This window comes from Staurois parvus, unplaced genomic scaffold (genome assembly GCF_062004578.1).
Source record: "Staurois parvus isolate SC_StPar_1 unplaced genomic scaffold, SC_StPar_1.0 ptg000549l, whole genome shotgun sequence".
NCBI classification, from domain to species: Eukaryota; Metazoa; Chordata; class Amphibia; order Anura; family Ranidae; genus Staurois; species Staurois parvus.
Genome location: NW_028318345.1, coordinates 4,732,642 through 4,746,307, shown reverse-complemented (window position 1 = coordinate 4,746,307; position 13,666 = coordinate 4,732,642). Strand labels below are relative to the sequence as shown.

The 13,666-nt window shown below is 45.0% G+C and overlaps 1 protein-coding gene across 3 annotated transcripts in view; it reads left to right on the top strand.

Moving 5' to 3' along the window:
- The first annotated feature begins 4,509 nt into the window (after positions 1-4,509).
- Positions 4,510-13,666, top strand: part of LOC149451077 (uncharacterized) — a 35,554-nt gene continuing 26,397 nt past the window's right edge. For all 3 annotated transcript variants that reach the window (XM_089691032.1, XM_089691031.1, XM_089691030.1), the window contains exons 1-2: positions 4,510-4,683; positions 10,797-10,988. In XM_089691032.1, the coding sequence (XP_089547158.1) occupies positions 10,922-10,988 (67 nt within the window). In that variant the 5' untranslated portion in view covers positions 4,510-4,683; positions 10,797-10,921. The remainder of the gene's footprint in view (positions 4,684-10,796; positions 10,989-13,666) is intronic.

The window sequence follows — 13,666 nt, the reverse complement described above, 5'->3', positions numbered from 1 at the left end:
GTCAGATCTTGGTCCAGCGATAAAACCGTCTCCTCAGAGAGAGCGTTCGGACCATGAAGATGAAGGAATTCAGAGATCAGAGACGCTCTAGGCCTGTCAATGTGCATCGGGGGACATTCTGGTGGAAGATTATAAAGGGACTTATAAAAATGTTCGAACTGAGAGGCAATATCAGGATTAGATGTGGCCAGCACACCCTCAGGGCCTCTTATTTTATGTATAGTCATATGGGATCGTTTCTCCCGAAGAGCCCGAGCAAGAAACCTCCCGCTTTTATTGGCAAACTCATAATAAAGCTTTTGGGAGAGGATGAATCTTTTTTTGACCACTTTGCCCAGCTCAGTGAGAAGTCGCAAGCGGGCAGTTGTGAGTTCCGAAAGAGTCTACGCAGCCAGAGTCCGTTTATGTGCCCTCTCCAGAGAGCGTATCCTATCTGTAAGTAGCTTCAAACGTTGCTGTCTGTCTTTCTTACGTCTCGTCGCTGCCGCTATAAGGCAACCCCGGATAACACATTTATGAGCTTCCCACTGTGTAAGGGGGGAGGTATCCGAAGAGCCATTTAAAGAGAAATATTCACGCAGATGAGAGCGAATGTCTTGTTCAATAGCACAGCCTGCTAGAAGCGAGGCGTCTAAGCGCCATAGCTTCGAGCGAGCAAGTTTCTCCGGGAGCCGCAAGGTTACGGTTATGGGGTGGTGATCGGAGAGAACCATCGGCTCTATAGAGGCAGCATGTAGAAATGGGAGGTCCGACTGCGACAGAAAAAGGTAATCAATCCTAGAGTACTTATTGTGCGGCGGAGAAAAGAACGTGTAATCCTTAACAGTGGGGTGGAGTGTGCGCCAGGAGTCATGTAATTGCAGGTGTTGCAATTGTAAATGTATCTGCCTAAGGGCCTTAAAAGGCAAAAACGAACTGCCCGAGGAGGAGTCTAGCAATGGGTTTAATGGGACATTCAAGTCCCCCCCCAGTATCAGCATACCCGATTGAAACTCAGCCAAAGTAGCAGCAGTCATACGCATAAACGTGACCTGTTTGGTATTAGGAGCATAAATGTTGGCAAGTGTGATGGGTCTGTTGGAAAAAGAGCCCTTGACAAACAGATATCTGCCCTCTGGGTCAGCAAGGGAATCCTGTAGCACGAATGGGAGATGTCTGGCAAACAGGATAGCCACTCCTTTCGATTTAGCCAATGGATTGGTGGCATGAAGAACAGTAGGGTATCTGAAGTTAAAAAGCTTGGGTATGGAGTCCCGGCGAAAATGCGTCTCCTGGAGGAGGAGTATATCCGCCTTTTGCTTATGCGCGTAAGAAAGCAACATAGATCGCTTTTCGGGAGTGTTCAAACCCTGAACATTGAGTGAAAGAATTTTTAAGGACAGCAGTCCCGCGTTAGAGGCGGGAGAAAGCATGACTGCAGAGCTTGTTCGCGGAAGCCTGACGACACAAGCTTCAAACGTGCAGGAAAAAAAAAAAAAAAAAAGGGGGGAGGGGGGAGGAGGAGAAAAGGGAGAGAGGTAAGGGGGTAGAGAGCGGGAGAAAAGAGAATAAAAGAACTCCCAAGAGAGAGAGAAAGGAAAAAAAAAAAAAGAGGAGAGGGAAAAAAGGAGGGAAAATACTACACGGCTCGGGGAGAAGACCAGCTAGTCCACGTAGGAAAGGAAGAGTACAGACGGAGGGAGGAAATGAAGAAAAAGAAAAAGAGTAGAGCCAAAAAAAAAAAAAAAAAAAAAAAGGGAAGGAAAACGAGAGAAAAGAAAAAGTAGAGGCGAGGAAACTAATAAAAGTAGCCTAACGTATGTGGTCAGTGAAAGCTCACAGAGCTCACTGTGTGGGGAACGAAGTAAGCGTTGAGCCAAGGGTGAAGCAACCGCCGGCCGGCTGCCTTGTAAAGTGCATAACCAAAAAGACAAAACAAAAGGAGGGTGAGTGTTGAAAAAGGGGGGGCTCAAGTGAGGCACGTAAACTGTGTACTATAAAGGCCAAGCGAAAGGGGAAAAGACCTTGGATAACCCCAAGAGGTGACAAGCCAAGATGCGTATGCGGGTGCCCGCGGCGGGCAAGCTGGCAAAAAGGGGCAACAGTGACGGGATAATAGGCCACAGACATTCCAATATATGGATTGAGAAGATATCTAGGGGCTAACCAACCCTGCGTGAGGACAGGGCAAATTATATCCGTATAAGAGCAAAACGTACATGCAGGACATGTTAAATGGGGATCTGTGAGAGGCCATAAGGAGTAAGACAGGCTTATCAATTAAAGAGGCAATAATATAACATAATAACAATGCCATACAGGAAAAACAAATTTCAATTTTCAATATAAAAACTGAGGTCAGGAGAGAACCCTAGGAAACATTATACCCCAGCTTCAGGCATCCGTACCACTTAGGATCCCCAGACTCGATGCCAGAACTGTTACCCAATGGGGAAGAGCTCATCTAAGTGTTGCAAAATATGGAGCGGATTCTACCACAACCCCTATGACATCCACGAGAATGAGCAGCATCTCTCGCATAACCAATGCTGAAAGGAGGGGGGGTACACCCCTAGGACTGGGGGGATGCATAGAGCCCTAAAACAGCCACAAGTGCTTACAGAAGAGCAGGTCCCAGGGGGGTACCCCAACCGGCTCCGTGAGGCCTCAAACAAAGTGCGCAGAGGTGATGGTCATTCACGCGGCGTCGTTTAGAGTGTAACAGAGCTCCCATCAATCCCCTGGCAGCAACATTGTGAAGAAGATCCCTCTCCCCCCCGTCCCACCCCCTCCCCCTAAATAACAACTACCCCCCATCAAAATCCCGTATCTAGTGCAGAACTCAAAAAGGATATCAGATGCAACCACGGGTATCATATAGAGCACGTGTCCGGAGCAGGAGCAGAGGCAACTCCCTCCAGTCAAAAAAAACCCAAAAGGCTGCAAAAATCCCTCAGACGAAGCCGGGTCACGGTCTGGGCTTGCAGTGCAGTACAAATTTGAAGGAGCCGGCCTTCCAGAGAGCTGTCACCAAACCTGAACGAAAGGAACTTAGAACAGGAAGTGAACCGGGCACCCGGAAGGAGATAGAAACCCCCGCCGTATGATCAAGACCGTCCTTCTTCAATAGTCAGTATGCTGCTGAGAGATAGCACCACGATGCAATAGGCGGAGAGATCCATAGCAAGATCAAAAGGCTTGTTAGAGCAAGGAGAATCTGCAAACTGATGGGGTGTACACTGGGTGTCGATCTTGAACAAGTCTCCTGACCTATAAGCAAACAAATATCACCCCAAAATCTGGGGAGGTGGTATATCAACATGGATGACTAAAGCCCGCGGGAGCGACTGTAAAGAGGCAACAGTAACCGTTGGGGCAAACCAATAAAGCCCAAGTCAAAGCAAAAGTAGCTGGCCAAACACAAATCAACAGGAAAACTAGAAAAAACGGAGGCCTAACGCCTGCTGGCGTGATGGATCATTGGGTCTCGTGCCGAGGCTTCCTGTGCGCCGGGGAGGCCGTGGGACTGGAAGTGTCCATAGAGGCCCCTGCAGGGAGTCTTGGGGGTGTCGAAGGGACCGTCCGGCGCCGTCGTTGAGCAGGGCTAGGTCCGCCCGTTGCACTATCTTCAGCTCTCAAATCCTGGGCACGTGGCAACCACATAGACCCGTTCCAATCGGGTAAGGCAATCAGAGGAATATCCAAAGCAGAGCAAAAAGATGGCAGTTCCTCAGGAACTCGCAGGCTGAAATTACGGCCATTCACTTGAGCAGAAAGGCAGAACGGAAACCGCCATCTATAGGGGATGTTGCGCGTGCGGAGAGTATCCAATAGGGGGCGCAGCGCCCGCCTTTGTCGCAGGGTCAGATTGGATAGGTCTTGATACAGCTGTATCTCCGCCCCCTCATAGGCAAGGTGTCTTCTCCCCCTGGCGCATTTGAGGATATCCTCTTTAAGCGGGTAACTTTCAAGACAGCAAATTATGTCCCTGGGAGGGTCTGTGTCTCCCCCCCTAGGACGGGTCGCCCGGTGTACACGTTCAATAGCAATCATGGTTGAAGGTGGGCGACCTAGGAGGTCATTAAAGATCGCTATTACCGCTTTAGGGACGTCACAAGGTTCCACTGATTCAAGAAGGCCCCGGACCCTAATGTTGCGTCTGCGTCCACGATTGTCTAAGTCCTCAATGTGTCTATAAAAATCTCGAATGGTTGACATGTGCAGCGCTGATTGTCGTTGTAGATCAGTAATGGCGGCCTGATTCTGACTGGTGGCCAGCTCCACCCGTTCCACTCTTGTGCCCATAGAGCGGAGGTCACCCCTTAATTCAGAGAGGGCAGAGGTTAATGTGGTGGTTAAGGTGGACTTAATATCAGCTGCCACAGCCTGGAGGTCCCTTAATGATAGGGAATGTGTAGCAGAGGAGGAATCCAGCTGTGGCACTGTGTCCAGCACAGCATATTCGGCTGTGCTTGTAGAGCAGCCTGTGTCAGATACTGCAGAGGGAGGGGGAGAGGGGGATGACGCTGGAGAGGGAGAGGGCTGCGGCCCGTCTTTCTGCTGGGAGCGGAAGAGCTCCTTTATATGCCTCCCCTGTGTGTTTTGACCCCGCGGGGACCGCGATCTGGCCCCAGAGGGTGCCCTGTCTGACTTCCCCATAGCAGAGGGGAGACGTCTCACCCGTCCGTGCAGAGCGGCAGCAAGGTAGGAACCGGCCGGCGGGAGCTCTGAAGTTATGCGGCCATCCTCACTCGCGGCTCGGCCACGCCCCCTTGCTTTTGGTTTTAATACTGCTTTAAGTCACAGTTAGGGTCCGTTCACATGGGCAGACCTGTTTAGTGGATCCGCTTGCTCAGCGGGGGATCGTTCCGCTGATCCCCGCTGACTAAGCGGATGACAGATCTGTGTCCGTTCTGCTGCTGCAGAGAGGGCACAGAGCAGCTCGTTCTCCTCAACGGTCGGTCAGATGAAAACGGACCTCTTGTCTGTTTCCATCTGACCCAATCCGACATACGGAAGGGGAATTGGATCCTTATTTGTCCTTTTATGCGGGTTGGATTGGATGTTGGCGGGTGTAAACGACAAACAAGATATTCCTGTGCTCAAATCCCAACAGCTAGTACATGCATTTATCTATCAGGTGCTAAAGGGGTGCAACCACATATTAACACTAGAAATTATGAAGAGCCCTCTGCACACTGGTATATACCTTTTCAAGCAGACTATGCAATAAATAGGGATATTTAATTCAGACATATTGCAACACATGTTTAAGCTGGCCAACTGTGTTAACCACTTCCAGACCGGACACTTTTACTCCCTTCCTGACCAGGGCAATTTTCAGCTTTCAGTGCTATCACACTTTGAATGACAATTGCGCAGTCACAACACTGTACGCAAATTAATTTTTTACCATTTTTTTGACACAGATAAAGCTTTGTTTTGGTGGTATTTATTCTCCGCTGGGTTTTTATTTTTTTGCTATGTAAATGAAAAAGTCCCAAAATTTTGAAATAAAGTGTTTTTTTAATAAAATTTTGCAAATAAATAATTTTTCAGCATAAATCTTTGCCAAAATTTATTCCGTTATCTTTTTAGTAAAAAAAAATCCAAATTAGTTTATAACCAAAAATTATAATTTTTAAACATTTTTTTTTACATTTTATTTTATTTTTTTATATTATTATTTTTAATTTTTTTTTTTTTTTTTTTACATACTGTCACCCTAGCAGTACAGTGTCATCATGGTGACACTGCACTACTTGTGGGGGGTGATGAAGATTTTTTTTTTTTTTTTTTAACACGGATTGCTTTTACACCCATATAGGATGTAAAAGCAATCATTTCTCTTTCTCTCTGTCTGCATTCTTGCAGTCATTGAGAAGTACTGAGTGAGCTGTGATTGGTCACAGCTTGTCACATGGTACAAGTCTGTTGTGAATAGCCTTGTACCATGTGACCTCTGTGATCATTCACAGATTTCACAGGTAGTAAGCAATGATGTCACAAGTGACATCTTGCTTACTACTTTGCATGTGATCACTGATTGGCCAATCAGGGATCACATGATCGGGACCTCGTACAGAGGTCCCGTCGGACGATCGGTGTTTCACTGTGGACACAGCGGGCACCGGATCGTGGTGCTGCGCGCTCCCAGGGAGTGCGCACAAGCAGGGTGCGGGGAGGCCGTTTATAAACGGCCACCCGACCCTGCACTGCCACCGTCCGGCCGTTTATATACAACAGCCGGTCGAGAAGTGGTTAAAGTAATCCCTCTATGGCCAGTCCTACTCTGCTCTGCCTACGCAAATGCTACTGTGGACACAATGCCAATATAGGGGAAAAGACAAAGTGGGGGAGAGCTACCAGGTTAAGGTCTGGCCAACAATACAACAAACAAGATATAACACAATGTTAACAAGATGTTGGGTCAGTAGCCAGACCTGAACCTGACAGGTGGCACTGATGGGGCTACACTGATCATCAGGGCACTGATCATCAGTGCCCTGATGATCAGTGTAGATGTCCCCTCTGAGTAATGCTCATTACCAGCTCTCCTCTCCTCACGAGCTGTCACGCTGATAACCGGCATTTCCTTATTTATGCGATCAGCTGTTAGAGTGGGAGACGTGGTTAGAGTGGGAGGACGCCATAAGATGTCCTCCCATAATGAGGGAACCACCGACCTTCCGTCATTTCCTTATATGGCGGGCGGGAGGCGATTAATTAAAGTGGTTATAAAGGCAAAAGGTTGTTTACCTTATTGCATTTTATGCGAAAAACCTTCTGGGTGCAGCTTCCCCCCCCCCACTTACCTGAGCCCCATTTCAATCCAGCGATGCACATGAGAGCTGCGGCTCTCCCGGGTCTCTCTCTCCTCATTGGCTCATGCACAGAAAGTGAGCCAATGAGGAGAATGTGGGGAGGGGGGCCAACCAAGCCGCACTCTGTGCCTTGAGTGCCTTCATAGCAAGAGGCTTGCTATTGGAGGTACTCGGCAGGAGCCAGGATTGCCTGAGGGGGACCCAAAAAGAAGAGGATTGGGACTGTTCTGTTCAAAACCACTGCACAGAGCAGGCAAGTATAACATGTTTGTTATTAAAAGAAAAATGACAACCTTTAGAATCATTTTAACAAACAGATTGAAGGACATTTCTATGAGCATTTTAAGGAGAAGTTCTTGATGGATCTCTTCTGTTTAGCTTAGTGCATTCTTTACACATACAATCAGTGCTCAGAACCTTCCCCAGAACTCGGTTTATTGTGTGAAATGAGCTGATTTACTGATCACATTTCTCCTTTAAAACATCATTCAAGTTCTGCATAATCCCTCAAATCCCCCCTCCTCTACAGGCCAGTTGGCCAGCAGCCACATCCTGCCTCCTCACCCTTCGCTCTCTCTAGCCCTCTGGAAAATAGTTGCACAAATGCGTAACTTCACAGTGACTCACTGGATGGGGGTTATTCACATCCTGATGTTGCAACTGTAACCATTTCAGCCAACCATGCTTTTGTTAGCTGATATTTACTTTACAAAGACAAGCATCTTCGGTGTTTGCCTGTCTTGAAAACATAAAGCTGAATACTTTTCATTGTGACTGTTCTTTCTACAGGTTTTTCTCCAGTAAAACGTAACCAAGGCCTGTCTGAGCAGCATTCTTAGACACACCCAAACCTCATATAAAAGGACTCATAACAACTGAACTGCTTCCACCCAGTGGTACAAAATCACACATGCAGCCGACAATTTTCAGGAGACTAGATAGAAAATACTACCAGCGATGTAATGAAAAACAAAAGAAAACACTACCAGCAATGTATTGAAAAACAAAAAAAATACTACCAGCAAAACACACAATTTAGTATTTAAAGCTGAACTCTGGGATAAGCAAATATCATCTAATACAAAAGACATGTATGTTCTTACTAGAACCTTTGTGTGGTTTGTGTATTTCTTCCAGATCTGGGCAGCAATCCAGTGTGAAACTTTGGCTGTATGCAGGAGCTCCCAATAAAAAAGACTGGTCACTACTGATCTTTTCCCTGGTGCAGGGTGACTGGTCTTGTCTCCGCCCCTCCTATAGTTTTCTGCAGGTCGGCTGCAGTAGGTGGAGCCTGTGGGCTGTCTGCACAGCCTGTATACAGTACAGTGATGGTGTCACCTCTACCTTTACAAGGCAATAACCTTAGATGAAAAAGTATTTTCTAGACTTGAAGTGGATTTATATCTTTTATGACTATTGAGGAATATATTTAAAGTAGTTTTAAAGCCTTAATGCGGAGTTCCAGTGAAACCGCTTACCTTTCCCTCGATCTCACGGTGTCCCCCCTGAACCCCATTTCACCCTGTCGGCATCTTCCGTGTGGGCACTTGGCTGTGACAGATTGTGGCTTCACAGCCAGGTGCCTACTGCACATGTGTGAGTAGTGCTGCACTTTCTGAATGGTCCAGTAGTCTTCTGAGACCTGTCACATGTCCCAGAAGACTAGGGGAGGAAGACTAAGTGATCGCAGCGGAAGTCTGTCAATTTCTGGTCCCTGCTCCCCAAAGATGCAAATCCTGAACCACTTGCCTACTGGGCACTTCTACCCCCTTTGTGCTCAGACCAATTTTCATCTTTCAGCACTGTCGCACTTTGAATGACAATTGTGCGGTAATGCAACATTGCACCCATATGAAATTTTTATCATTTTTTTTCACACAAATAGAGATGTCTTTTGATGGTATTTAATCGCTACTGGGTGTTTTATTTTTTGCATCTTTTCTTTGTTCTATTAGAAAATTTTGCAAACAGGTAATTTTTTTCCTTCACTGATGTGCGTTGATGAGGCAGCACTGATAGCACTGATAGGCTGCACTGATGAGGTGGCACTGATGAGGCAGCACTGGTGGGCATTGATGAGGGCACTGATGGGAACTGATAGGTGATGCTGACTGACAGCACTGATTGGCGGCACTGACTGGCGGCACTGCTGGACACTGATGGGTGGCACTGATGGGCACTGGTGGGAGGCACTGCTGGGCATTAGTGGGTGGCAGTGCTTGGCAGCACTGCTTGGCACTAATCATCAGGACACTGATCATCAGTGCCCTGACGATCAGTGCAGATATCCTCTGTGTCATTTGTCAGTTATTGGCAGTACTTTCATCACCCTGTGACAGTGTGAGGAAAGTGCTGCCAATAATCGGAAACTGTATTTACATTGTGATCTGCTGTGTCATTGGATCACGTGGTAAAAGGCTGCTGTGATTGGCCTTTTGCTTCATCATGTGACCAGCTGTTTCCATAGGATCACTGAGAGTGCCGAGTGTGCACCATTGGGGTGCACGTGGGAGGGTGCGTTCTGGGAGGATGTCATATGACGCCCTCCTAGAACTGGACAACCAGGCTGTAGCCGTCATTCGGCTATAACGCAGCGGTTGGCAAGTGGTTAACGGGGAGCGAGGGACCAGTCCTTAAAGCGAAACTTCCCCTTTTGGGTGGAGCTCAGCTTTAAGGTTTTTTACCTTACTGTATTCTATTCATTAGGGTAAAAAACATTCTGTGCATGGGACCTGCATCCTTTTTCATTTTTGCATAGCAGATTGGAAGTAACGTGATGTAAACAGAGAGCAAAGTCCCTTTACACCCAGCCGCCCATAGAGCTCAGTGGGGTCTGCCCATTTCCGCTCTTATAAACTGAGCGGGCCTGGATATGACTTTTGCCCCGCATGGTTTTGATCAGAAGGGGATCTGCACATATATCCCCTTTTGAGCAGAGCAGAGTCATTACCCGTCGAGGATGACATGCATATTATACACTGACTTTATTAGGTACACCTTGCTAGTAGCGGGTTGGATCCTCTTTTGCCTTCAGAACTGCCTTAATTCTTCATGGCATATATTCAACAAGGTGTTGGAAGGTGTTGGAAACATTCCTCAGAGATTTTGGTCCATATTGACATTGGTTGCTATTGTCTTTCTATCATCTCGAACTAGTCTGCCCATTCTCCTCTGATCTTTGACATCAACAAGGCATTTGTGTCCACACAACTGCCGCTCACTGGATATTTTCTCTTTTTCTGACAATTCTCTGTAAACCCTAGAGATGATTGTGCATGAAAATCCCAGTAGATCAGCAGTTTTTGAAACACTCAGACCAGCTCATCTGAAATCCCCTTTCTTCCCCATTTTGATGCTCGGTTTGAACCTCAGCAAGTCATCTTCACCACGTTCAGATGCCTAAATGCACTGAGTTGCTGCCATGTATTTGGCTGATTAGCAATTTGTGTTACCAAGAAATTGAACAAGTGTACCCAATAAAGTGGCTGGTGAGTGTAGTATACCATGACCAGTATCCTATATATTTCAGCAATATATCTGATTTGGGTCTATATATGTGTGTTTTGCTAAATTTTCTTGCAGAAGCCAGCTCTTAACTGATCATATGTTAAAATATGCCTGCTACTGCTTGGCAATTAATTTTTACATTTTTGGGAAAATGTTAATGTGCCCAAATGTAAATTTTATTAATGTACAGTATATAATGGAAAATATTTTTTTTACTTTCTGCTTTCTACCTTTTTTTTTCCTGGCAATTGAATCCAAAATCTTATTTTCTTTGTAAACTTTTGTATCTTTTAGCTTTTTTTAATTGATGATATAAATGATCCCCTTTTAGTCCCACAAAAGCTATAGTTCCCACTACTGCTTTCTAACATTTTAAATTTGCTTTGCAGTTCCACGAGAGACTGTGTCAACAACATTTGCTCTTGTTGTTTATATTGTTTTATAGGTATACTTACTTTTAATGAATTCCATTCTTTCCTAATACAGAACTCTGGGGAAAAGCTGAAATTCCCTCCACTTCACAAACATGCAGGGACTTGTACAGAAGTGATAATGAAGCCAATGAGCCATCAGTGTTGTTCCAATCTGACTTACCTGGAATTGTAACTGACATGTTTGATGAAGCTCTTCCATCCTGCATAGTTAAAAGCATCGCCATAGACAATGATTCAATACAAAGTAAGTGGCCTATATTGTTCATTTAGAATGGGCTATCAGAAGAGCTTAATACAAATATTCCTCATCACATTGTATATTGTTTATTCCTACAGGTCTATATTTTGTGGGAAAATGCATATGCCAGATCTAGTTGTGGAAACATTTTTGTCGGGCACACATATGATGATATTGTTTAAGGGGCCATTTAAGCATTTTGCACTAAGATTCATTCAATGAAGAACCACCTTAGCTGTTAGTTTTAATCTTAGTGAACACGCCTGCTCATGGGTGGCATACTAGCTAACTAAACTTGGGATTGAGGCTTCCAATACGGGCTTGGAACATTATAATGAAAACTGGTGTTTTTCTTCTTAGCCATTACCTGTTAAAAAAATAAAACCTTTTAGCTGCCGGTTCTACCTTAATTTCTCAAGTTTAATGGTATGTACCAGTTAAAACCCAAGCAGAGATCTGAGGGGGGCTTGCAGCAATAGCTGAAGAATGAAAACAGAAAAGAAAGTAGAGAACATGTTTTGAAGGAGACTTTTTAGGAGAGGCCTGGAGGCTTTCTAAAGCTTTGTGTGGGAATAAGTTTCCATTCCTAGGTCTACGTTTTACCTGGTTTCCAGACCTCGTTATTAGTCTTGGCTATAAACAGGTCTTTGCAAGCTGACTGATGCTCAATGACTTTCTCTCTTGGTCTTTCTGCTTGCTGCAGGGTAAAAAGGCTGAGTGCTTTGCTATTCATCCTTGCTATATACAGTTGGTCATGTTGATTTGCCTTCTATGCAGGGGCGGAGTGACCATTAGGAAACTCGGGCACTGCCCGAGGGCCTGGGGTCAGTAGGGGGCCCCATGGGATGCCCCTGGTACCTTTTTCATAGGCTTTTTTGAGTTTGGGCAAGGACACAGGGGCCCCATGATCCCCTATTGCCTGGGGGCCCCATGAGTTTTCAGTCCGCCCCTGCTTCTATGATACTGTACTTTTTTTGATGTGACATTTTTGATGTGACCTAAATAAACAGTTTTATGGGAAAAAAAAGGCTGAGTGCTAACAAAACACAAAAATGGGCTGTTTTGTTTTGGGTTTTTTTGGGGGGGAACCCATTAGGGACACCCTGTTAGTTCAGCTTTGCTGAACAAAAGTACAGGACAAGCCTGCTTTGACTATTCCCGGGTTTCCTTGTTGTCTGTATGGTTCACTGATGCCTCTACTAGTTAAGCCTCTCCACTTTACAATATATATGTTCACATAAGATGTTTCTGACAGTAGTACATACAGTTTCATATCAATCATTGACAAGATGTCAGTGTGGAAGGCATCTGGATAGGGGTGAGGTTCAAATTCAGAATTATGCAGGATTCATACTGAACTCTAGCTGTTCTCACAGGTGAAGTAAAAAGGCCTGTTTGCCCACCTGCGACAGTGAAACCCCAGATGTGCAGGAAGTAATTAATTAGTGGTAGTATTACTACCACCAGTAATGGATGACATATTCCCACTCAGGGCTGTGTTTGCTAGAATGAATCTCAGACTCCATTCAGATGAATGTAAACAGTGGGGCTAGGTATACTGACTGACGTCATTGACCAAGTATGGCCATGCAGGACACTAGACATTGTGGGACATTTTTTTTGGTCTTTGAGGGACATTATTTTTAGGACATTTTGGGACATTATTTTATGAACTTCGTAGAACATTATTTTTTGGACATTGTGGGCACCTCCTGGCAAGGCATCTTCCCCATGTTGAGAGCATGTGGCCTGGTATTGATGAGGAGGGGAGTGCATTGCCCCCTCTTCTGACCAGCCAGGCTACATGCTGGGATAAGGGTCTGGTGTGGATTTTAGAGGGTACACCATGCTGTTTTAGTTTGGTTTTTTTTTGCATGCAGTATCTTCTTAAACCCTATATCAGATCAAATTTTTGAAGGGGAATCTATGCCTTTTTATGTTTATTTTTTAAATGTGGGGTCTCCCTTACAAACCATACCAGACCTTTATTCTAGTTAAGGGATTGGAAAAGATAATGGTGAGAATCCGCAGCCACTTATTTCTAAACAGAACCAATATAAACTGAATTTTTTTATTTGTAAATGTCACTCTTACTTAAGTACATATGCATCAATTCACAGGCAGGTTTAGAACATCCTTCAAGTTTATTATTTTAAGGAATTTCGCATTTTTAATGTTGCCCTTTAAACCTTTTTTTAAAGTCCTACTCCCTGCTGAATGCTGTATTTGTACAAAACATTTTTGGATTGGTGCATGTTTCAGTTTGGCAGTACCCAGCTCCCCATGCCCTTTGTTTGACAATCCCTTTCCTATTAGCCTTAATAAGTGGCAAAATAAATTTGCAGGGTTCATTCCCTATAGACTTCAATGGAGTTTAGGGAATGTTCACAATTCAGACAATTTCATCACTGACCCACATTCCACCATGAACTCTGTACATCCAGCTTTCCTTTCTTAGTCCATGAATATCCCCATGTGTACCATTCTTAGTCCATGAATGTACAGAATATATTTTATTTTACCACCATTTAATACACAATGGTATACTGCAATTTCCAGTCCAGTTCTACACTATAGTGTAGAGTGCAGATCTTGGTGATAAAGTCTGACAAGCAATTCACATCGTCACTTGATTGTTATCAGGTATATAACTTCTGACTGTTGAATTGCCTTGTTTATCAATA